The 25,219-nt window shown below is 50.3% G+C and overlaps 1 protein-coding gene across 7 annotated transcripts in view; it reads right to left on the reverse strand.

Annotated features, from left to right (window-relative positions):
• AFAP1 (actin filament associated protein 1) overlaps positions 1-25,219 on the reverse strand; it is a 150,880-nt gene that overhangs the window by 69,972 nt on the left and 55,689 nt on the right. For 2 of the 7 annotated variants that reach the window (XM_045777082.2, XM_045777080.2), the window contains 4 exons: positions 19,609-19,796; positions 13,778-13,906; positions 12,269-12,366; positions 150-258 (listed from right to left, as the gene is read on the reverse strand). In XM_045777082.2, coding sequence (XP_045633038.1) covers positions 150-258; positions 12,269-12,366; positions 13,778-13,904 — 334 coding nt within the window. In that variant the 5' untranslated portion in view covers positions 13,905-13,906; positions 19,609-19,796. Of the gene's footprint in view, positions 1-149; positions 259-12,268; positions 12,367-13,777; positions 13,907-19,608; positions 19,797-23,581; positions 23,670-23,829; positions 24,313-25,219 lie in introns of those variants that run through there. The other 5 variants (XM_045777084.2, XM_045777083.2, XM_087864311.1 and 2 more) reach the window with 4 other exon arrangements.

The raw sequence follows: 25,219 nt of genomic DNA on the forward strand, positions 1-25,219 counted from the left end.
ACCCCTCCGGGGTCAGCACTGCCCGAGCTCCACACGTCCCCGGTGTTTGGCACCGCCCCGACTCCCCTCCACATCCAGGCAGCGGGCCACGCTCCCCACAGTCCCACACATCAAGAGGCCAGCGGGGGCCAGGCAGAGCCCACACTCACTCGACGTGATGTATTCTGGAGCTTTCCCGGGGCTCAGTGGCACGGCTTCCTCGTAGTAACCTTCCGGGAGAGAGGACGTCGGTAGCGGTGGTGGCCCACTGTCAGGTGGCTGAGAAGAAGCAGGAAGAAAGACCACAGAGGTCAGAGCCATGACTAGAAAATTCTATAATGTGGACTAGCAGGTGCTGACCGGCATTATCCATTCTCCTTCATAAAGTCCATGGAAAAGGAGAGCACGGACCCACGGAGAGGTGTGGAGTTCTGTTCCTGACTGGTCTCCCCTGCTTCCTTGCCCATGTCCACCCACATCCCGGCCTTGGCCGCGCGCCTCTCAGTCCACACCGGCTCTCCAGTGCCAGCAGCCCCGAGCACCCCGGCACGGTCTGCTTTGGGGGCAGGGGCTAACTCACAGCCCTCTCTCGGGCCCTGCCCAGAACTGACCCTCCTGCATCCCCTGGAGCCACACCCCTGCATGGGGGCCCCGGGGTACGGGAACTGTCCAGATCCCCCGCTGCTCATCACCACATCGCACCACGGGAGCAGTGGCTGGATGAAGGAATGTGGCTTGCCCCCGATCTCACCATACTCCCAACACGGGCCAGGGAAACTTTTCAAAACTTATAAAGAAAATCCCCTCTGAACTACTCTCTTAGAAACTTCTGTTGAGAAGGAATCTGCTTGTGGCGAAAACCAATCGCATGAGTTTCCTGTCAGACTCTGGGACTGAGGCACTCGGGTTTTGAACCCATGACTGAGAACACAGAAGAGTCAGCAGGACTGTCCAATGGGAAGCCCCCTCTCCTCACACATAATACTGATGACAGTGCATGCTGCTCCCTCTTCCTATGGACACCTAGGAGCCTGCTGCTTCTATCGCTCGCTGGCCCTCATGCCAACCGCAGGTTAGAAGGGAAGGGCGAGGAAAGTCAGCATTTGCCAAACCCCGGCGACCTGCCTGGCGCTGTACTGAGCGCTGCTGCACTGGCCACAGGTGGCGTCAGGCACCGCACTCAGGAACCCTGCGCAGTAGGAATCACCTTACCTTACAGTCACAGACACAGGGCGTGAGGCTTGGGGTCTACAACAGCCTCCTCGAAATCAGGGGCTAAGAAAGGACAGAGCTGGCTTCCCCAACACCAGGTCTGTCCTGGTGCTGACCGGCCAGACTAAAGCCCTCTTTATGTCCATATTCGCCCCCTTCCTTTTGTAATTAGCTCACACACCTATATTCTACACCCGAGTTAGAAGGCATCACTGAGAACGGAACAGAACAGCAACCCCAAACGGAAGATCTACCAAGTTGAGTTTCCAAGTAGAACACTGTTCTGAAGAAATCAGAAGGATTTATACCCATATAAACTGTCTAGGATGTGCAACAACTCAGCTCTGAATCCAAGAAGCCCTTTGTGAACGACTAATCACCCTCTGTGCACCCAACCCACTCCCTCCTCCTGCCAGATGAAGGATCATTGACACAATTTTCCTCCATCTGCTGGAGCCCAGTTATCTCCCCTCCACCCCCAGGCCTGTGCCCCAGGCTAAATAACCCCCGGCCCCCCGCACGCCTTCCACAAGGCTGCCTTCCCAACTGTCGTCATTCTGTGGTCGTGCGCTGGATGGGACCCAGCTCCTTCATACCCTCCCGAAGAGGCAGTGCTTACAACGGAACCCGATACGCGGCGCTCAGCCCCAGGCAAGGTCTGAATAGGAGCCTGTGCCCGGGTTAAAATCTCTGCTTGTTGCTTTTGGAAAAGAGCTGCTCGATTCACTGAGTGTCTTTATTCATGAAACAGAGAGTGTGTCAACTTCCTCTTGGTGTGTTGAAACAGTCAAATTATTCATGCCCTGGGAAAGCGTTACGAATAGCTGAATCAGACAAATGTTTGCGAATAGCACCGCCTCCCTTGCTAGGGCTACGAGAAATGCAAAGGTGCACAGGGCAAGACGTCTGCTCCCTAGCTGACGCGCCCTCTCAGCTCTCGGACCCTGCTGGCGGCCGTGTGTTTGGGACAGCTTTTCAACGGGTATGCCCTTAGATCCAGTAAGTCTACTTCTGGAAACACACGCCGAGAGGTCAACTGGTCAGGTGAGCAAACATGTACAAAGATGTTCAATAACAGATTGTTTAGCAAAATCTAAAAATGATCTAAATCTTCACCAAGAGAAGGACACCTCCACGTGCAGACATTGGAAAGGACAGGGTTACGCATGGTAGTCATTTGCGTGGAAACCCTCCACCAGACACGGTTAAGTGAGAGAAAACAGGCACACTCAGAGCCGTTGATATAACTGTGCGTGTTTAGGCTCAAAAACAGGAGGGCATCCACCAAAATGTTAACAAGTGGTTGCATATCTTTATGGCTTGGCTCTCCTGCAAATACTGTCATTTTTAAAATTTAAAAATTAATCATTTTTAAAATCAGAAAAAAGTTAAAATATTTTTGCTTTGAAGTAATACCCTTCAAAAATGAATTGTTTTTAAGATTTTATTTTTATTTATTTGCCAGAGAGAGAGAGTGTGTGTGTGTGTGTCTGTGTGCACACAAACAAGGGGAACTGCAGAGGGAGAAGCAGGCTCCCCGCTGAGCAAGGAGCCTGATGTGGGGCTGGATCCCAGGACTTTAGGATCATGACCTGAGCCAAAAGCAGATGCTTAATTGACTGAGCTACCCAGGCATCCCTCAAAAAAGAATTCTTTTTTTTTTTTTTTAAGATTTTATTTATTTGACAGAGAGAGAGCACAAGCAGGGGGAGCAGCAGGCAGAGGGAGAGGGAGAAGCAGGCTCCCTGCTGAGCAAGAGCCCCATGTGGGGCTCGATCCCAGGACTCCAGGATCATGACCTGAGCCGAAGGCAGCTGCTTAACCAACTCAGCCACTCAGGCACCCCTCAAAAAAGAAGAATTCTTACAGAGGAACACCTCCTCTCTCCAAGAGGGACCCACACTCCACTTGCAAATATCACTTACCCTTGAAATTCTGGGTTTCAGACATTCAAGCAGAGGCATCATGGCTTCCTAAATGCAAGTGGGGGGGCAGGCTAAAAAAAGGTCCCCGAACTGTTAGTACCATTTCTTTCAGAGGAGAAACTTCTTTCAGAGCCTTTCCAATAGGTAAGAATTCACTGAAATCACCATTAACAGGAATTTTTAAAACTACAAAACACGGAAGACAGATTTCCCAAAGGGATCATGGAAAACCAGAGAAAGGAGAGGACGGGCAGGAAGCAAGAATGTAGCACGAAGAGGCGAAGCCCGAGTCCCTGCATGCGCTACATGTGGGGCCAGCGCCGTCCTGGGGCCGAACGACCTCCCTGTAACTCTGGGCCCCGATGTCCTCACTGGTGACTGAGGCCTCCGCTGATGTCCATCCCAGCTCTGAGAGTCTCATGCCGCTGTTCGTATCAAGTTGCAGGTCAGCAGGCTACAAGGCCAACTCGACCCGTCTCAAGACCTCAGCGAGAGCTGATGTTGGGGTCTCGTTAAATGGTAATGACGTGATCGCCTCTGACCAGGGCATGCACTGGGGTGTTCCTTCTACCGATGACACCGCACATCAGCGTGACACCACTCCCGCCGGATTGTGCGACTCCCCCTCAACACCAGAAGAGACCGAGTCTGCGCATGGAGCCTGACCGCTGTCCTGCTCCTGTCACCCGTGTCCTGCACTGGCTCCCACAAAACACTCCAACCACCACAGCCTCTGAGGAGACTTGAGAAGAAATGTCCGAGGAAGGACTGCTGGGGGCTCGGCTGTGCTCTGGACATAAAGGATGGGAATGGCACAGCGTCAGTCACCAGACAAGGTCAAGTGCACCGAAACACTTCTCCCGCAGACTAGCCAGCCAGTGGAAGTGACTCTAGTTTAGGGACTCTAACCCGCCCTAAGGGAAGCTTCTCCTCCCAGGGGTCCGTGTCTCACTAGAGAAGCCTGCATCTACGACTGGGTAGGAATACAACCTACAGGCTGGCTTGGCTATAACCGAATTCCCATCTTTTTGGAAAGAAAAGCCCATTAGTTTTGCCTTTGCCAATTTAAGAAGCCTGACAGAAACTTATTTTCCTGTTGATAATAATAAATGTTATGTTTATGTAATTATATGGTAGAAACATAATTATCATTGTTACTATGACTATTTCAGCACTACAACAACGATACCTAACGTTTACTGTTGGCCTGCGTGTGGCAGACACCGCTCTGGGATACTTCACAGAGAGTTTTCTCCTGTTCAGAAATTAACACTAAGACGTTGGCATTTTGACTGATTTTACAAAGGAGGAAAATGAGGCCCAGGAGGTGAGAGGGCCCAACAGGGTCACATGCGTGCAGAGCTGACTGGTGGAGGAGCTGGAAGTCTGCCAGAGTGGCCCAGGCACTGAGCTGGAGGCCGGGGAACAGCACACACTGCATTTCTGTGTCACAACTATATCCCGCTGCACCTGCTGCTGTATCTGCTGCCCCTGCCGCACCTACTGCTGTGTCTGTTACAGCGTCTGCTGCCCCTGCTGTTGTGTCTGCTACAGCGTCTGCTGCCCCTGCTGCTGTATCTGCTGCACCTGCTGTCCCTGCTGTTGTGTCTGCTACAGCGTCTGCTGCACCTGCTGTCCCTGCTGTTGTGTCTGCTACAGCGTCTGCTGCGTCTGCTGCCCCTGCTGCCCCTGCTGCTGCACCTGCTGCATTTGCTGCTGTCCCTGCTGTTGTGTCTGCTACAGTGTCTGCTGCATCTGCTATGGCATTTGCTGCATCTGTTGTCCCTGCTGCTGCACCTGCTGCTGTGTCTGTTGCACCTGCTGCTGTGTCTGTTGCACCTGCTGCTGAGCCCACTGTCCCTGCTGCTGCCCCTGTTGCTGCACCTGCCACAGGAAGGAGCCAACCAGCCCACTGAGCCCACTGGGTCCAACCCAAGCGCTTGCAGGTCACCCACCATCATTCCCTCCTTCTCTTCAGGAAAGCGGTCATTCCTCATGCCCTGTGCTTTTCAGGGCTCCCTCTCTGTCACCACGGGCGTCTGTTCCTCCACCCTCCCCTTCTCCCCAACCCATCACTCAGCCTCTGCACCAGAATCACCAATAAACTAAGAGCCCTGATGCCAGCAGAGGAAAATATCAGCCCAGAATCAAATCACTTTCTGACTTGAATTCTATCTATCTATCTATCTATCTATCTATCTATCTATCTATCTATCTATCTGGTGGGCATCCGGACTGTGGTTCTGTTTACAGTGACTAAACTCTAGTAAGAATAACATAATCCGAACTCAGAAAATCAGAGTTCAGATACAAGTACTTTAGAAGCATGGCAGGGCACCCACATGGGAATCCAAATCTCCTACACGGCGGGGCATTTTAGGATGATGTCCACACCACTGAGCAAGCCTGAGGAGTGGGGAACAGAATGCTATAGTCTCAGCTGCAAAAAGGGCTCAATCCTAACAGCATGGATTTTGAGTACTTTTCCTGGCAAAATAAAAATTTTTGGCCAAATTACACCCTGCTCCATTCTGCTCACTACTGAACTTGCGTTCCACATAGCACAGGAGTAAACAGCAGGCATCTGAGCCGCTGTGAAGCTCCCTCTGGCTTCATTCATGCATGCAGAGAGTGGAAGCCTAGTGGGGGCCGGGTCACTGCCCTGCCTCCACCAGCAGGAAGGCACTGCAGGGAAGGCCAACGGTCCAATGGGAGTGTAGACAGGATACGTATCTGGGGAGCAGCCACAGATTAAATTTTTAAAAGATGCCACAGGAATTACACATGAGACCGAACTCCTCAGAAAGACAAGAGGGAAAAAAAAGAACACATGATTCATGTTCGCTCCAAGGATCACATCTGATTTCACCAGGAAACAAACAGTTTTCTTGTTTAAAATCTTGGGCTTTTGTCTCAACTCTGCAACTGGAAAAACACTTAATTTTGTCATAAAATCTCGAAGAGCCTCACGATCTCATCTGTCCGACAGATCGCAGTTGCCGTGGAAGTACTTTAGGAGGCCTCAGTGCAGGCAGCAGAGGGAGGGGTGGGGGGGGGGGGACCGCATGTTCACAGTTCTGGAGACAGAGTGGGAAGCAGAGGGGGTGTGGGCGGGGTGGGGGCTAGTGCTCATGGTAACGGAGTTCCAGTTGGGGAAGATGGAAACATTCTGGAGACGGGGGGTGGGGGGGGCGGGGGGGGGCTGCACAATACACTGACTGCCGCCCACCTGGACACCTGGCAGTGGTTAAAATGGCAACGCTTACGTTATGAATATCTTACCACAATTTAAAAAACCCTTCATTATTATCTGCTGACATAGTAAGTGCTCGCATTTATATAAACTCTGGCCCTAAAATATCAAATAGTTTAGTTGCGCTCCCACACCCCATCCAAACACCATATAACGCCCTGCCATTAAATGACCAAATAAAAATACTTCTAAATGCCTCGACTGGGTAGCATAGAAATGCAGAGTCCCAGAAGGAGTGCAGCTTGCTTCTTCTCTCAACCGTAGAGATCTGAGAGACCCCTGGCCTGGGCTCAGTGCTGCTCTGAGAAGAGGTGGAGGAAGGAGGCGCGACAGGTGCTGTCAGCATCTGGCCCCCCGGGAAACGGCATGGGTGCTGGACGGCCGCAATGTCCACACAGACGGGACCCGTTTCCTAGGGAGGCGGCCGCTGCTCACACACGCTCTACACCCGCGTTCCACACGGAGTACAACAGCGGGACAGCTACATACTCTTGGCGTGAAACAAAACAAACCTCTCCCCAGACAGGCTTTGACTAAACACACGCATATCTGGGCCTATCCCGGTCTCCTGTCGGAAAGCGAGGGAGCTCAACCAGATGGTCAAACACTTTGTGTATCACGCTTGCCATTTCCAGGATTCAGGAGAAGTTCTGCACGCACACACGGCACACACCCCCACACTCTCATGAGCACTTGAAAAGGTCTGCTGGCCACGCTGAAGGGCCACCGGGTCTCATGGGACACCCTCGGCTGTCACCATGTTTACTCCAAGGCCCGGACAGAGAAGAAACATTCCAACGTGCCCTCCGTGCATGGAGGCATCATCAACATTACAGGGCCAACGTTTGGACGTGCTCCCCGTCCTTGACCAGCTGTCGGCATTTCCCACTGCACAACTCGAGGAACACAAAGAAGCATAGAAACAAACACCATCTCCAACAGGTGAACATTTAGTTGAATTAAAAGAACGTTAAAATGAGGCCCTCCTGTTAGGTCAGTGAGTGTAAAGTCTCAGTTACCAAGATGAACAAATCTCAGCATTCCCCCGGGGAGGAGGATGGCAGGAGATGGTTAGTGGTAGTTGCATGAAGCCCTGCTGGGCACTAAGAGGATAAAAAGGCCAAAGAAAACTCATCTGCTGGAGTCTGCAACACCAATCGGGTAAGAAGAGGCAGCCCACATTCTATCACATGCCACAGAAGAGGCAACGGGAAGAGCGGTTCAATGGAGAAGACCTGGTGGGAGTGTCATTGATCTTACACTGAAACACGTCCTTCAGCCATTCTCAGCGGTGTTGATGGGAGTTCCCTAGGGCCCCTCATGTCTGGCCCCTGCAGCATGGCAGCCTCACTGGCAGACCCTGCCCAAATCCCATTCCCCAGCACAGAGAGCCGCGTGCCTAGCCACCTGTATCTTCCTTCATGTGCCCTCCCCTGTGGCACAGCCACCTGGCCATGCCATCTCCGGCCCAGATGTGAATTCTCCTGAAAGTCAACCTGCCCACAGCAAATGACCAACCGGCCACAAGCTAATTCATCAGAAGCAGAGTGAATCCACCGAATGACCGCCTTTCTTGCTGAATAATGAATTCACTGAAAACTATGAGAAAAATACAGTAGAGCCATTGTAACCAGTCTCTGCTTCCCGACTTGCTGAAGTGACACCTGTTCTTCGTTCTCTCTGCAAAATGCCCCAACGATGTCTGCAAAATGCTAAATATTCATGGTCAATGACAGGCTCCCCTCCAGAGAGCCCTGCAGAGTCCCCTCAGCTGAGCCGCACATTTACAAAGAGTCAGCCTTGTTCTGTAAATGCTTATACTTATTACCATATCGATGTTAACCTGCTTCGCTATTACATCAATAAACCAGCGAAATAATGAGTGCAAAAGGAGAGGTGATGACTCTCTGAGATGATTCTTTTTAGAAAGCTTCAGTCAAGGGGCACCTGGCTGGCTCAGTCTGTAAAGTGTGTGACTCTTCCTCTCGGGGTTATGAGTTCAAGCCCCATGTTGAGTATAGAAATTATGTAAAAATAAAATGTTTTTTAAAAAAAGAGAAGAGGGGCACCTGGGTGGCTCAGTTGGTTAAGCATCTGCCTTCGGCTCAGGTCATGATCCCAGGGTGCTGGGATCGAGTCCCATGTCTGGCTCCCTGCTCAGCGGGGAGTCTGCTTCTCCCTCTCCCTCAGCCCCTCCCCTGTTCATGCTCTCTTGTGCACGTGTGTGCTCTCTCTCTCTCTCAAATAAATACGTAAAATCTTAAAAAAAAAAAAAACAACAACAAAGAAAGCTTTGGTCAAGACAAACCACGAAAGAAGGAAAGAAAACCATCCTATCAGGGTGGGCACGTTGACGAGGAAAGAATAGCACAGCACTCGAAGCCCCGGCAGCTCCAAACTCAGGCTGGCTCCTGAGTGTCTACATTTTACTCCACTTTAAGGAAACAAAACCTGGAAATCACTAACTGCCACAGGTATATGCAGAAAAGAAAAGCAGCCTACAGTGCGGGGCCCCATACTCAAGGAACGTAGCCCCTGGCCCCACATCAAAACCCCAGGGGTTTCGGAGGCAGAGAAGCTCTCTACATACCCATGTGTTAGGCACCAGTCGGGAGATATTACCTACTGGTCAGAATCCTACCCAAAAATTCCTTGTTTAAACTTTACTATTTAACGCCTATGTATACCTTTTTTAAAACTTCTCCCTTAAACCAGGACACTCTGCCATGTTGCGGCCAAAGGCAGCGTTAGAGTATAAGCCAGGCACAGCGAGCGGCGAGGACAGGAGAGAGAGAAAGAGCACACACAAGTGAGGGAACAGCAAACTATCTGAGGAAAAATCAGTGGAAATGGATTGATTATCCAGGGGTCAAAAACGGCAGAAAACGTTGACGATTTGATGAGTATGCTTCTTCTGAAATCGGCACTGAGAGTGACAGTCCCTCCACCTGGCCCGGACCATACGGGACGTGTGTCTCAGTGCAGGGGAGGTACATGGCATGTCACACAGAAGCCTCCTGCTCTGGTGGGAGGGGGGCTGCAGCCTGGAAACCCCTTTCCCGATCTGCACTACGGGCGGCAGCACCTTGAAAGGGTGCAAGGGCCACGGGCTCAGACGAGCTGAGGGGAGAAAGCCCAGGTGAGTCCAAAGACAACACCTAGACATGAATGAATTGCTGCCCGCTCAGCCAGTTCTACCTCTTTCAGGCAGATGAGGTCCGTGAGGATCAGTGTTGTGCACAAACATTCTGGCCTACAGTTTTGCATTCTATCTAAAACAACGGGGCCGGCGTTTATTTATTTGAGAGAGAGAGACAGCACGAACAAGAGGGAGGAGCAGAGGGAGAGGGAGAAGCAGGCTCCCCGCTGAGCAGGGAGCCCTATGCGGGACTCGATCCCAGGACCTTGGGATCGTGACCTGAGCCGAAGGCAGACGCTTCAATGATCTAAAAATTTTTTTAAATCATAATAAAACAACAAATAACACATGAAAAAAATGAAAGCCAATCAAGTCAGTTTCTATAACAAACAGGATGAGTTGGAAAAAAAGGGAAAATAATTAAAAAGAAGCTTATAAAGAGGGAAAATACATAACAATGTTAAAAAGATAAAAACAGCATCTAAAAATCATACATTCAATATACTCTCAATGGCAGAAAGATTCAATGTATAAAACAACAGATAAATAGTGAAACTACACATGCAATTTAAAACAGAGAATAAGTGAGCCACACAGGTAATTTAAATTTTCCTAGTGGCCACAGAAATTGATGAAATTGATTTGGTTGCTGTCGTCTCTAACTCGCTAGCTCATCATGCTAGGAATGCGATAATTACCAAGGAGACGTGCACATCCTTGCCTCATCCCCAGCCCTGTGAACCCAGGGAGCACGCGGCACTCACACTCACGGCGACTCTCCGTGGACTGAGGCCCGTGGTCCTGCTCCCGACGGCACAGGGGAAGGAAGTTGGCGGCTCTCCCAGGAAGAGGGAAATGCAGGTGACTTTTACTTACTCTTAGGGCTTTCCCCCCAATTTTCTACAGTGATCTTACTGGAAATGCAGCACTTACAGCTGCATGCAGACCTAGCAGACTGGAAGGCTCGTTTTCACAAGATCTCCAGGGGTTCAGAGACCGTGAAGGTTGGGGAAGCGCTGCTCTCTGTAGTAGCAGCAAGCTCTCGTGCAGGGCACAGATCCGCCAGGTCCCTGCTCTAAGCGCTCGAGGTCTTCACGGCTCTCTTGGAGCATGGCAGCACCGTGACAGCCTTTCAGACACGTGAGTGTCTGTGGCACAGCGACGCGACGGTCAGCGAGCACACTCAGACAAGGACGTGGCAGGCGGGTCCTGCAGCAGCCGTGCTCTGTGTTCTGCCGCCTCCCCAGGCCCCCGCTTGGGAGCAGCCTTCGGTTCCTGACACAACCTCTCTATTCCGCGCTGTGGGCCTGCCTTGGCTTTGCGGCCACACCGCTGAAGTAGCGACGCCCAGAAAAGACCGCACTCAAACCCAAAGAACCTGTTACGACTTTTGCCTTTTCCTGCCTGTTGTGTGATCTTGAGCACATCATGTACAGTCACTGACCCTGAACTTCCTCGTCTGGAAACTGGGTCTGCGTGCTCTTCACGTGCGGGGCTCTCTGAGTTCAAGCTGTGAGGACTAAATGAAATTACATGTGAGAAAGTGACAAGTGTGGTGTGTGATACACGGTAGGGACCCAGGGAGTGCTAATGTCCTCCGTCCCCCTCTAAAATGATAATTAACGGGCATCTACTGGACACCAGCCACCAGGCTGGGGCGCAGGCAGAGCTGGAGGTAAATGGGACACGGCCCAGCTCTCCTGCAGTCCTCGTCCTGGTGGTGAGATGAAGAAATGACTCATGCAGGGGGTGCCTGGATGGCTCAGTCAGTTAGCATCTGGCTTTGGCTCAGGTCATGATCTCGGGGTCCTGGGACTGAGCCCCATGTCAGGCTTCCTGCTCAGCAGGGAGCCTGCTTCTCCCTCTCACCCTGCCCCTATGCTTGCTCTCTCTCTCTCTCTCTCTCGTGTGGTACTCTCCCTCTCTAATAAATAAATAAAATCTTCCAAAAAAATGCCCCATACAGAAAGCACACATTACAAAGAGAATTGCCAAGTCACTGAGTTTGCTCTGATTTTGAATGAAAGTCAAATTGTCCTGAGTAAGCAAATGAGCCAACAGCAAAAGACAGAAAAAGCTAAATGGCAGGGAGCCTGGGTGGCTCAGTCGTGTAAAGCGTCTGCCTTCGGCTCAGGGTGTGATCCCAGGGTCCTGGGATCGAGCCCCGCATCGGGCTCCCTGCTCTGCTGGGAGCCTGCTTCTTCCTCTCCCACTCCCCCTATTTGTGTTCCCTCTCTCGCTGGCTGGCTGTCTCTCTGTCAAAAAAATAAATAAAATCTTTAAAAAAAAAAAAAAAAGCTAAATGGCACGTGTGAGCATTCCAAGACCGCAAAGGTGGTGAAAGAACTCCAAAACACATTCTGAATGCACATCACGTAAAATACGCATTCCTGGAATGTGTACGTACGTTTTATCCCAGTAAAAGCATAATAATGAATATGAAAGGTGCAGACTACGGTATTCAAATCCAGAGTTAGTTAGAGAGGGTCAAGTCCCCAGGCTCTATGCCATTGCTGTGCCTGCTAAAGCCTCTGATTGAAAAAGAAAAAAATCTGACTTAACAGATTTCCATGGACCTCTAGCTCCACCAGTTTTCAAGCAGACACCAGCCTCCCGCTTGTCTATCACCAGCAGCCCTGGAAACCCACTAGCAAGAGAAGGCCTCCTTTCCTCCAGATCTGGGCTGTTATCACCTGCCCGGAGCCTCGAGTGGCCCAGGGGCCCAGCAGCTCTGCTGTGACGGTAGGAACACGCACTCACCAGCCACGGCTGAGGGATCTCCGGCAAAGGCATCTGGGGCGGAGCCGGCAGGCTGTTGGGGGTCTCCTGCCTCTGAGCACGGTCCTTCACTTCGAAACCTGAAAGCATCCACCAGACCACAGAACTGGGTGAGGAGGGGGAGGAGGGTGTGGCCGGTACGGCCAGCAGCTGTCTCTCCCTCAGCCCCATCACGAACGCCTGGCCAATATCTGCTCCCTCTAAGCCTGTAGAACAATCCTGTTATTCTTCTCCAGGTGGGGAATCTATGGCTGGGGAATAAAAAGAGGTTACAGAACTAATCGAAACATTAGCAGGTGGAAAGGCTGGAGCCGGCAGCGAAGCCTACGTTCCTCCAACGTCACGCGGCCTCATAGAGGTGAGCTGCTTTGGCCGAACTTCCACTCAGGTCAATATCACCCACAGACTCAGGGGCGGGTGTGGCCCGGGAAGCAGTTCGTTTGTATCAGATGCCCTCTTACAGACACTGGAACACAGGGGCGCCCTGCGTGTGCAGCTGACTTAAGCTCGAGCCCTCGGCGCCCCCGTAGTCAAGTTGGGAAGACAAGTCTATACACAAGCACCTTAGGAAACATGATGATCACTGTGCCAGCAAAGGCAGGAAAGGAAGGAACCAGCTTTAATCTGGGCGCAGGACTATTTCCAGGCCAGAGCAGCCCCCCCCGGGAAGACCCGCAGAAGAACCGTGCAACAACAGTCATCTGACTGGGTCACGCATGATGCGCAGGCAGGGAGAGCGCTGTGAAGACACAGCGCCTGACCGCCAGGAGTGCGGCGGAGAATTCTGGCAAAGAACGGGGAACAGTAAAAAAGGGAACACAGAAAAAGAACAAATGGGAATTCTACCACTTAAAACAATCAAGCAGACGGGCCCAAGGCTAACTAAAGAGCTCAGGGGAGAACGAGCGAGTTGGAAAGCATCAGAAAGCACGTACGGAGAGACAGAGGGTAGGAACCCATCGGGCAGAGGAAGAGGAAAGGGCATCAGGGAAAGCCAACAGCAGCTCCCGAGGCCAGAGGCCCAAGCGCCGCGGTGCGTCCACACCCGCAGTGGGGAACGGCCAAGCAAAGGGAACGGACAGAGGGCCTGAGGCTGGGAAGGAGGGCCACCTCTGCTAACAGGAGCAACAGGAGAAAGTCACAGTCCTGGTGACTGCGGGTTTACCGCGGGTCAGGCACTGTTTGGAGGCATTTTATGTCAACTCCTCTGACCCCCACGACGTTCCTCCCAGGCGGAAACTGCAGGAGAGGAGCGGACAGAGATGATGGAACTGGAGCACCATCACCCACTGTTCCATCAGCTCCTTACAGGCTCTCGTCTGGAAACTGCCTCCCTGCGCCTGGAGACGCAGCACTGGCACGCGGGGAGGCCCTCGGGGACAGCGCAATGAATCGATATGTTCACGAGCAAATGAATGTGTCTTAGCAAGGTGGTGGATGAAGGGCGGCTCAGAGACCGCAGGAGGCTGGAGGAGGAAGGAGCAGACGCACCTCTGGACGACTGTATCCTCAGCAGGATGTCGGCGATCACTGCCTTCTTCTCCCTGACGGTTGACGTTAGGTATTCATGGTCCAGGAGTTCGAGAAAGAGACGAAGTTCAACTATCAACTCCTCCATTGCTGCAAAGGAGAGGGAAGGGGACTGTTAGACCCAGTGGGGTGCAAACGTCACAATACAAATGCGTACAGCTCAGGCATCATCTTCTGGACAGACGCACTGCTCCTTCACTTTTGCTCCGAGGCAGGAATTTTCATCTAGGAGAAGCTCCAGAGCCATGCTGCCAACAGATGGAGTCAAGACCCAAAAGCCTGACATCATCAGGGTGTCAACTGCATGCTATTAAATTTCAATGTTGAGAAGGAGATGGGAGTTGAAAATGCCAAATAGTTTTCAAATAACCACCAGGACGTGGTTTCAGAAACTCAACACCCAACTCTGCCTTGCAGGCCTGGCTCCCTCCCCAGGAGGGCTGTGAGCGTGTTTGTGGAGTTACGACAAAGGCGCCGGATGCCGAGGAGGACCTGGGTGCGGACTCTTGACAGTGTCTTTTCCTTCTAGGCTCACAGCGGACTCAAGATCCGAGGACGCAGCTGGTGTCAGCAATTTACAGATCACCGTGTGAAGCTCTTAGGGGTCCCCCAAGCCCTTTTAGGGCGTGCAGGAGGCCCAGGTACTTTCATAATACTGAAGTGTTATTCTTCTTTTCCTGCGTCAGTGGTGCAAAGGCAAGGGGCTCATGCTGCCAGCCTCTTAGCACGCGTCAGAGCAGGGACACCAGACTAAACTAGAGGTCACCGTGTTCCTCACCACACACTTGCAGTAAAAGTGAAAACGTCACTGTCACGTCAGAGTGTGTGTGGTGGAGCGGCACAAATCGCTGCTTTTATTAAATCCCAGCCTGGAGGATGCACCTTTCTGGGGATCCCGTGTGATGAAATGGTTAGTATGCGAACAGCCCCTCTCCTGATGACCCAAGGACAACGGCTGTCAGAGGAAAAGCAAGTGCGCGCTGTCTGAGGCACACGTCACACTAGGCTGCTTTTCGCGTGCGCACCAACGAAGAAATGATACACACACTACAAGGACACACACTGAGCGTCTGACTAACATCTTCCCAACTGGGAACAAAGCGACCTTACCACGTCAAGGTAAACAATGACAGCATTGGTTGCCAATGATAAAATTTGAGTTTCCAAATGGAAGTGAGAATTTCGAACCCTTGTACCCACCAACGTGAGCACGACAGCTTCTCAGCAGAGACCTTCCTGATCAGATGGGGACAGACACTGGCCAATGCACTTTTCTGACCTGGTATAACACGGTACGTCAGCATTCAGATCTGAACTGTTCCGTGAACAGTGAGGTCGAATATCACACAGGAGCAAGGATCCATCCAGTGTACGAGATAAGGGCAAACATTCTAACGTAACGGAGGAAGAAGCGTCCTGTGACTCAGCTTCGGATCCCACGTTGCAACGAGCCTTTAAGGAGCTAGCCCTTGCCCGTGTTTGGTGTAGTGTCAAAGAAGAGCGCCGACGGGTTTCTGAACTATTCTGCTCGGACTAGGTATCTGTGCGGCCAGATTTTCTTTATGTGCTTCCCCTAAAACAACGCCCACAACCATCCGAGTGCAGGAGCAGATCCGAGAACCCGGCAATCTTTATCAGACCAGATATGGGAGATGCCTGCAGAAATATAAAACGTGCTATTCTCTCACAAATTAGCTTGTTTTGGTAAATGCTGTTACTTTTCATAAATATATTTTTAATGAATTAATAAATACCTGAAAAATCTGCCACTTTTTGATTTGAATATGATAAATATATACAGATAACCCAGATAAATAAAAGCTCTTTTGAATGTTCAATATATATTTTGAGACCAAAAAGTCCTAAGCAAAAAAGTTTGGTCCATGGGATTCTTTCCAAGTCTACAACGCTCTTCAGGACTAAAGATCCTACCTGAGGCCACGCTGCTGTCATTACCAAAGCTCTCACAATTTTAGGTAAGTCTAGGACAGAGAGATGGCAAGTGAGTCCAAAGGAGGCATGGTGTGTCCCTGGGCTGTTCACTTGTCTGAATGGAAAGAGCTTCCCTCTAGGAAATGAAGAAGTTAGATTAAGTCTTTAAGGTCCTTTTCATTAGTAAAACAACTTCTTGATGATGCTGAGGGGAAAACCATCTCATCTATAATTTAAGAATGAAGGACTGCTAGCATTATTCATAACAGACCGAAGTGGACACCACGCACACGTCCGCTGATGGATGACTAGATAGAGCGATGTGGTCTCTACGCACAATGGGGTTCTGTCAGCCTTAAAAAGGAAGGGCATTCTGACACCTGCTACAACACGGGTGAACCTGGAGGACGTCGGGCTGCGTGAAGTAAGCCAGTCACAAAAGGACAGACGCTGTATGATTCCATTTATACGAGGTACTTAGAGTCATCGAAATCATTGAGACAGAAAGTAGGGTGGTGTCTGCCAGGGGCCGGGAGGGAGAATGGGGGGTTAGTGTTCAATGGGGGGTTTCAGTTTGGGGAGATAAGTTACAGCTGGGGACGATGAAGCAGCCCTGGGACGGACGGTGGTGACGGCTACATGCCAATGTTCACGTGCTGAGTGACACTGAATTGTACACTCAAAAAGGGTGAAAATGGCAAACTTTATGATACATACATTGTACCACAATAAAAAATATCAACCTTGTCCAAAAATCGATGGGCAGCTATCAGCAAAAATGTTGAAAATGCTTATGGGCCTATGTGAAACTCACAGCAGCCCAACTTCATACACATATTTTCTTATCAAAAATGCCTCTCTTGCATGTAGCCAAATCACCTTTATCCTGTAAGGTTTCACTTAGGTGCCAGCTCGCAGCATCAAAATGTCTGAAGAGGACCTTGGACTGAGTCTGTCCTGTCTCTGCCCTGAGCTCCTTGACAGAGTTCCCGTGGAGGACTGACGCAGACCCCTCCCTGCTGGGAGTTTGCCGTATCCATGGTGGGGACACCTGCCCAGCCGTGCTCCACGGCTCAGAGAGCAGCGCCTTCTGCCACAGGCGGCCTCTGGGCAGCCACAGCTACACTATGGGGCCTGCAGCCACCTCCTGCTCCCAGGTTATAACTCTCTGGGCTGCCCTAACCCAAGCCGGCCAGCCCGAGTCTCCTTCCTGAGTTTGCCTGGGTCTAGGAACCTGTGGGCAGTGGGATCTCCGGAGCTAAAGACACGGAGACGCCCCGTTAAAGTACATACACGCCGGAGGGAGGAGCCAGTGCCAGAGGAGGAAAGGATCCAGACAGCAGCACACGGGGGAGCACAGGCAGATATGCTCAGACGCCAGAGACCAGGTGAGGAGAGAGGAAGACACACAGACGGCCTCTGACAGGCTTCCCGAGACCCCGCCTGGTGAGACGGCACGGTCATTTTTTAAGAGCGGTAACATGGTCAGTTACAATTAAGAAAACACATCCTTGAAAAACTTAGGAGGGAGATGCATTTCACCAGAGCCCTATAGAGTATTATAGCTACGTACTGAGCCGCCTACCTCCCCCACTGGACTGCCTGTCCTGGTGGGCAGGGACAGAGCCGCCTACCTCCCCCACTGGACTGCCTGTCCTGGTGGGCAGGGACAGAGTCCCATACATCGTTGGGTTCCTTCTGGTGCCCATGCACTTGGCAAATGCACATTGAAGGTAGGAGTATGACTTCCCATAGCTCCCAGACATGCCACCGAGGCAAGGGAGGGATGAGAAGTTCCTGTACCCAGGTGCCTGGGGGGCTCAGCCGGGGAAGCATCTGCCTTCTGCTCAGGGCATGATCCCAGGGTCCTGAGCAGGGAGCCTGCTTCTCTCTCTCCCTCTGCCTGTCGCTACCCCTGCTTGTGCAGGCATTCTGTCTCTCTCAAACAGATAGATAGATAGATAGATAGATAGATAGATAGATAGATAGATAGATAGAAGGTCCTGCACCCAATTTTCAGTTTAAAATTCTTAATACGAACATGGCTTTCCTGTAAGTCTAAGTAGAGTCGAGCAGCAGGGGGAACACGTACGCCCACGCAGGGGTGGGGGGGGGCACCACGTGACCCCGGTCTGCAGGACGCCCAGGAGGCAGGAGGAGCCCGCATCTGGCTGTGCCCTACAGTGCTGCCATGCTGTCTCTGAGCCACTCTCGTAGGACAGGCACAGTGATCCAGCGTCCAGGGATTCAGGTGAGGTTTTCAGAGACGCTTCCTGACTGCCCTTCTCCACGTAGCACCCAGGACATAGCTTCCCGATATCCAGCTTTTCCACTGCCTGACACTCACTCCCTCCCGCATCTCCCAGGTCAGGAAAGATTCACAGGTGCCTCCTGACCTTCTCCGGTACTCCCGGCCCAAGTCCTCCTTACGATACAGGCCTATTCCACCCCACAAAGTATCATCGCTCCCTAGAGACGTCACATAGAGAATGACATATGCCACCAAGCGCAGACCACGTGCCAGGCAATACGCCAAGTGCTTCATGCACATCACGGCTGATCCTCACACTAGCCCTTTGAGACGGGACTCAGTTTCACCATTTTACAGATGGAGAAAGCTTATGTTCTTGCCCAAGGTTACGCTGTTCAAAATAAGGGGCAGGATGGGAGTCAGTACCAAGTCTGCTTGGCTTTCGTGCCTCCGCTCGCAACACCACCACACGATACGTTTTGCTCGTGGTGGGCGAGGACGTTCACTCCTCTTAGGTTATGTTCCTCGGTGTTCAAGCTCAAGTGACCTCTTTCCCACGCGTGGAGCAGGCTCTCTACACAATCACATCCTTCAAGGACGTTGCTCAAATTGCACCTGACACAGCTATTTTAGCCAGTGCTTCTTGTATTAAAAAAACAGCATCTTACTCCCTCAACCTCCTGATGAAGAAAAGAAGGCTCAGAGAATTGGAGACTCACCGAGGGCATGGTCTGCTCCACTGCTCCCACCTGTACGCCCGGAACAGGCCGAAGGGCTTGGCATTCAGAATAACAGCTAGTTCTATTCTATCATATAAATACTCTCAGTGTATTTTATCCCTTGATCCTCACAATCCCGATATCTTCAAACTATCACAGATGGCAGAGATAAAATGAAAGGTGACGAGCCTGATCCAGGACAGGAAGCAAAGCGGGGACACATCCACCCTAGAACCAGGGCTCCTGCCTCCTTTGTTCGACCCCCTAACCCTCACACCCGTTATCCTCCTCTGGGCAGAATGGGAGTCACTGAACACAGACTGGGATCAGGACATAGATGTAAATCAGTGATCTTCAGGAAAAAAACACAATTTTTTCCCCAAATGCCCACACCACACAAAAGATCTGGCTACAGAATTTACGATTCCTGAGGCAACCGGGAAATCACCTGGAGGCATTTCAGGATATATTCTATGCATCTGAAAAGCAGCGCTCCCTCCTCCCTAGCCAAAGGATGTTTGCACTAAATCAAGTGACTCGCCTCTCTCTTATGTGGTCAGTGTCTTCCACGGTCCTGAAAAGGGAAAGTGTGAGTAAAGGCTAGACAGCTCGGCAGACCAATAATTCAGCCCAGCAACATGCTTCCTCTGCAAAGCAACCCCTCTACTCTTGAAAGCAAACCTCTAGCTCAGGTCTGGCAGTGGGTTCATTTATTTGAACAATATGAAAGAAACGGGCTATTGTTTGTGGGACCCAAAAGCCACTTTAAAGGAATTTGATTCACCTTACTGCCTAAATCACAGAATCTGAAAGCCAGAAGGGCCCATGGGGTCTAGCGTCTTTAACTCACATGGGAGGAAGTCGGGGCCCAGAGAAGGAAAGGGACCTACCTGCTAGGGTCACACAGGATTTGGTAAAAAGGTTGGAACCAGGAGCCAGGAGGCCTGATGGCCAGGCAGGAGTGTCCTGGTCTGCACGGAACGGTCTTCCTCACACGCCTCCTCCGGGGGTGAGGAAGGAGCGCCCAGGGTCCACCCGCAGTTTCTCAGGAAACCAAACCGCTCTTTGGGAGCAAATCCTGCAAACAAGGAGAAGAAATGCCTGCTATGACCGGCTCTAGGAAGACACAGTTCACTGTCCAGAACTTCCTGCTGCTTGGTAAGAAAAGGCAAGGCAAGGCTCATAGATTCCTGCCACTCCATGTTCACGGGTGACAGACTACACGCATTGCCATGTCCATGTTCTCCTCAGTCTGCAAACTGACGAGGGAAGAGACCTAGTGCTGTCTGCAACCTCAGCTCTAGTCAGCGTCTCCAGACAACCAGGAAGGTGGCGGGATGTCTTTTCAACACTACGTATTCATCTGAGATCCGTTCCAGGCAGCTTTTCCCTTCGGAGTCCTAACCTAGTGCAAAGAAACTAGATGTGGGTAACTTCCCTCACCTAGTCTCAGCTGAAAATGAGTACATGCTTCCCCCTAATTCCCCAGTGCCCCTGGCTCTCCCCCTCCCAGCCACACCCCCCATCCCTAGCTGGTGCCCTGAACTGCCAGCCTCCACGTGCCCTTCTCACTGTGTGATCCTCTGCAGTACCTGCCCACCGTAGCCAGGGTTACCTCCTGCTGCCATCACCCGGCTGACTCTCTTCCCTTCCCCTCCAAATGCTGCCAGTCCTCTCGAGTGGGGTGCATGTCTAGAGACGAGTGGTCCTTCCATCCATCCCGATCCCTCCTTCCCAGAATCTCTCTATGTCTCTACTTGGTCCCTCCTCATCTGTGGCTTCTCAGAAGGACCCCAGCCTTTGCAGTCACACAAATCAGATCCAAATCCCAGTTCTGAGTCTTCCTAGTTGTATGACCTTGGGTAAGTGAATAATTCCCCCAAATTATCTCATGCTTAAAATGAGATGCTGATTATGCATCTCAGTATTGTAATGAGGATTAAATGAGCTGCTCTACACACAGAGCCAAGTACTTCACAAATGGTAGCTGTTATCATTATGATTAGCATATGTTCATCTTACTAGAACTTCACTGTAACTTGGGATCAATGAACACAGTAAGTGAACACTGCCCACACACTTCTTATCTTCTCAACTATGGCACCCTTAAATATCTGCCCCCCTCTCTTAAGAAAAGTCAGGAAACACTATTCTGTACAACTCTGTGAAAATATATTTGAAACTAGGGGAAATACATAATTTCACAGAAAATAATACAATTTACCAAATTGTTTTAGAAAGTGTACACAGGAGCGCCTGGGTGGCACAGCGGTTAGGCGTCTGCCTTCGGCTCAGGACGTGATCCCGGCGTTCTGGGATCGAGCGCCACATCAGGCTCCTCCGCTATGAGCCTGCTTCTTCCTCTCCCACTCCCCCTGCTTGTGTTCCCTCTCTTGCTGGCTGTCTCTATCTCTGTCAAATAAATAAATAAAATCTAAAAAAAAAAAAAAAAAGAAAGAAAGAAAGCGTACACAGATCGATTTTTCCATAGAAGAAGTAGGGAAAGTTGTCAAAGAATTAGCCTCACAAATAAAAGCCCCAGGCCCAGATGGTTTTACAGGGGGATTCTATCAAACCTTAAACACCAAACCTTACTACAAAAGCTATTCCAGAGGGTAGATACAGAACATTTTCAAATACTTTCTTTTTTAGAAGTAGGTTACAAAAGTGATGCCTAAGCCTGATAGAGACAGCACAAAAAAAGAAAACCAAAGACTAATGTCACTTATAAATATCAATGCAAAAACCCTAAATAAAATATCAGCAAACAGAAATCAATACAATCCATTAATAGCATACCATGACCAAAGAGGGTTCATTCCAGGAATGCACAGATGACTCACGATTCAAAAATCTATGAATACAACTCATCATATTAATAGACCTTATGAGAGAATCATGATCTTCTCATAAGGTCTATTAATCTGTAGGTCATGAAAAAGCTTTCAACAAAATGCAATACTCATTAATGATTTTTTTTAAAAGTCCATAAATGGGAATTGATATCTACTTTCTTAGCTTGATAAAACACATGCACTAACTGTTATAGGCTGAATGTCTGTGTCCCCCCAAAATTCATATGTTGAAGCCCAATGCCCAATGTGATGATATCAGGAGGTGGGGCCGTTGGGAGGTAATGAGGTCATGAGGGTGGAGCTTTCACAGAGAAGTCTTGTGCCCTTGCCCCTCCCACCCGTGAGGATGAAAAGGAGGCTGTCTACAACCCGGAAGAAGGCCTTCATCAGAACCTGTCCATGCTGGAACCATGATCTCAGACACCCAGCCTCCAGAACTGGGAGAAACAAATTTCTGTTCTTCACAAGCCACCCGGTCTATGGTATTTCATTAGAGCAGTCTGAAAGGATTAAGACACTAAGAGACAAACAAAAACAAGAACACCATCCTACTCGGGGAGAAAGACTTCAGGCATTTCAGGTAAGGTCAGGGACAAGTCAAGGACACCATCTGCTCCACCGCCTTTAACACTACATTGGAAGTGTTAGCCAATGCAATGAGAAACAAGCAGGCTCTTAGAAACTTAAGGACGGAAAAGAAAAAATAAAATGATCTCTGTTTGCAGCTGATGGGAAATCCCAAAGTAATCAATCGTAAAACTACTACAAACAAAAACCTTAAGTACAGTAGAATATGCAGAAACTTTTGCTTTTCACATATTAATTTTATACCAAACAATAAATACTAGAAGACAGAATGAAAGAAAAGATCTCATTTAAAAGCAATTTTAAAAAGTAAAACACTTAAATTTAAAAAGAAATGTGCAAAACTTCCATACAGAAAAGTTAAAACATTCCTGAAAGACAAAGAAGTAAATCTGAACAAACAGAAAAGTGTCCGTTGCCTATGGAGAGGACAACATCAGAAAGATGTCAATTCTCTCCACGTTCACAAATAAATTGACTATACCAGCCGGCATGCAAGGATATTTAAGAACAATGAAGAGGGACTGGCCCTATCCGCTATCAAAATATAAAGTTTCTATCATTAAAAAGGTGCGAGGGGCGCCTGGGTGGCTCAGCTGGTCGAGCGTCTGACTCGATTTTGCCTCAGGCTGTGATCTCAGGGTCCTGGGATCCAACCCTGAGTAAGGCTCTGCGCTCAGGAGGGAGTCTGCTTGAGATTCTCTCCCCCTGCTCCTCCCCCAGCTCGTGCATGCTCCCTCTTTCTCTCTCTAAAATAACTAACTAAATAAATAAAAGCTTAAAAAATAACTGGGACACTGGCACATAAATTCCCAGTTGGGTCACTTCTACAGAAGAGAAAGTCAACAAAGGGGCCCGTATACATGTAGACATGTGGCCTCTGATAAAGGCAGCGTCTCAAACCCAATGCGGAAGAGACGGACCTCTTAATTGGAGTTAGGACAACTGCTCGTCACTTGGGGAAAGAAGAAAGATAAATTTAATTACTTAACGTCATACACTAGAAAAAACTCCAAAGATACTTGAGAATCAAAATATAAAAAGTGAGACCATTCAAATCCTCTAAGAAATAGAAGATGAGTTCTTCTCTAACCCTGGTGCGGGAAAAGATTTTCTCACTAGGACTCCAAATCAGGCGTCACAGGAGAACATGGAGCCGGGGGGCGGGGGTGGGGGGACTACACTGTGCAGCCCCCAGCCGCCTCCCGCCAGCACCTGCCGCCTGGCCTGCACACCTCTCTTCAAGCTGCCCATCTCCAGAGGCTCAGTCGCTGCACAGCTGGGGAGCTAGTTCCACGAAAGCCCCCCTCCCCCTCCCTCAGGTCCACTGTGCTGGATTTGAGACTCCAGTTAGGAAGCAGTTTGTAAACCACAGCTGGTCCCAAGATCAACCTGCTTCTCAGAAAACGCCCATCCCCCCTACCTTCTTCTTTTCAGTGACTTTTCCTGATGTTGTATCAGAATCTTAACTAGCCTCTGCTTATTCTTCCAGACTCCTCTCTTTCCAGTCCCACGCTGTGTTTCACACTGCAGTGAACGGCGAGCTCTCACACACGCATCAGGCTCGCTGGAGCCCGTGGACCGAGGCATTCTGCAGTGGGCCTCACCCCGGTGCGCCCGGCTCGCCCTCGCACACCCACTGCCACACCTCTTACCCGGGCTGCCTCTTACCTTCCAGCCCCGGGAAGCAGCTCCGTCCCCACCAGGCAGGCCTGCCTCCATCACAGCCCCTGGCTCCTGCCGGAATTACGGGTAAATCTGTCTGTCCCTGCCAGCAGGCAGGGGCATCTGAAGTCCGGGACCGCTGCCTCCTCTCTGTGCCTAGGGCACCCAGCAGAGCGCCCGACCCGGGAGCCAGCACTCAACTGACACTCACAGTGTGTTTGGTGAATTCATTCACTCGTTTGTTTCTACGTCTCCATAACAGACAAAATTCCTGAGATTTGTTTGGAAGAGAAAGTTGCACAGGAAAATACCCTGGATTGTCCTCTCATAGCAACCATGTCTTCTGTGATATTCTTAGAACACACGCATCAAAAGTGGCAAAAGGAGGGTTCTGACAAGGTCACTGCCTCGGACAGGCTGACCACCGTGGGGTCGGGGCCGTTCTCTGTGAGCAGAGACACCGAGGAGAACATTCGGGGGTGCGCTCAGGACAGACAGGACTTGCGTGGCTCTGAAGCGAAGGAGCTGATACTCGAGCACAGCACTTGCATATTTTCCCTTATAGGGTCACAGGGACGACTCCTCATGCAGCCTCTTGCACATATTTCCACAGGCCCCTGCAGATCATCTCAATGGGCTGCCGCAAGGTTGGGCTGAGAGAGCTCAGGAAAAGCAGCATAGCTTTAGACGCTGTCTGGTTAGAAAGTTTCCCTCAGCTAGACCACGTCTAAAATTCCCCAAGACTCAGATGACCATGATTTGAATGACCAGATGGAGGGCTCTGAGCACAAGCCACCAAACTCCTTGGACTCCCACTGCCCTGTCTACACCACAGGGATAATAACAGCTATGTGCCTCGCAAGACTGCCGGAGATCCAGGGAAGGCTATAAATAAAAGCCTGGGACTTTAGGGGCATTCCAATAAGGCTGGTTCAATTTGACTCTGAAAAGTTACAGTAAAGAAGGTTTCTCCTTGTCACTCTCTGGTGTCTGGGCCTACGACAGTGATGGCTAGTTCTAGGACCGACTGAAAACTGGATCTTTGAGATATTTATCAATGTCCCAGAGGAAAGCCTGCATTTTTACAAGAGTATGTGTATATATGCACATTCTAAGTCCCGAGAATCTTCCTTTCTGGATTATAGAGAGCCAGCAAAAAGGACCCAAAGGAATTAATGTAAAAATCTGCAGAACATATTCCTTCCGAAAATCGTGATTCACAAAAAATCAGATTAACACATGGATAGAAAAAGCAAGCCCTAAAGGAAAGATCCTTCTATTATTTCAGAGAAAGCAAAAGAGGAACAAAACCTGAATCAAGCAACGTCTTCTATAATCCTAATAATATATGCAACCTGACTTCCTGGATCCTGAAGCTTCATTCCTAAGCTGGTAG

This window comes from Ursus americanus, chromosome 8 (assembly GCF_024610735.1).
Source record: "Ursus americanus isolate L20-20 chromosome 8, mUrsAme1.1.p, whole genome shotgun sequence".
Classification (NCBI taxonomy): domain Eukaryota; kingdom Metazoa; phylum Chordata; class Mammalia; order Carnivora; family Ursidae; genus Ursus; species Ursus americanus.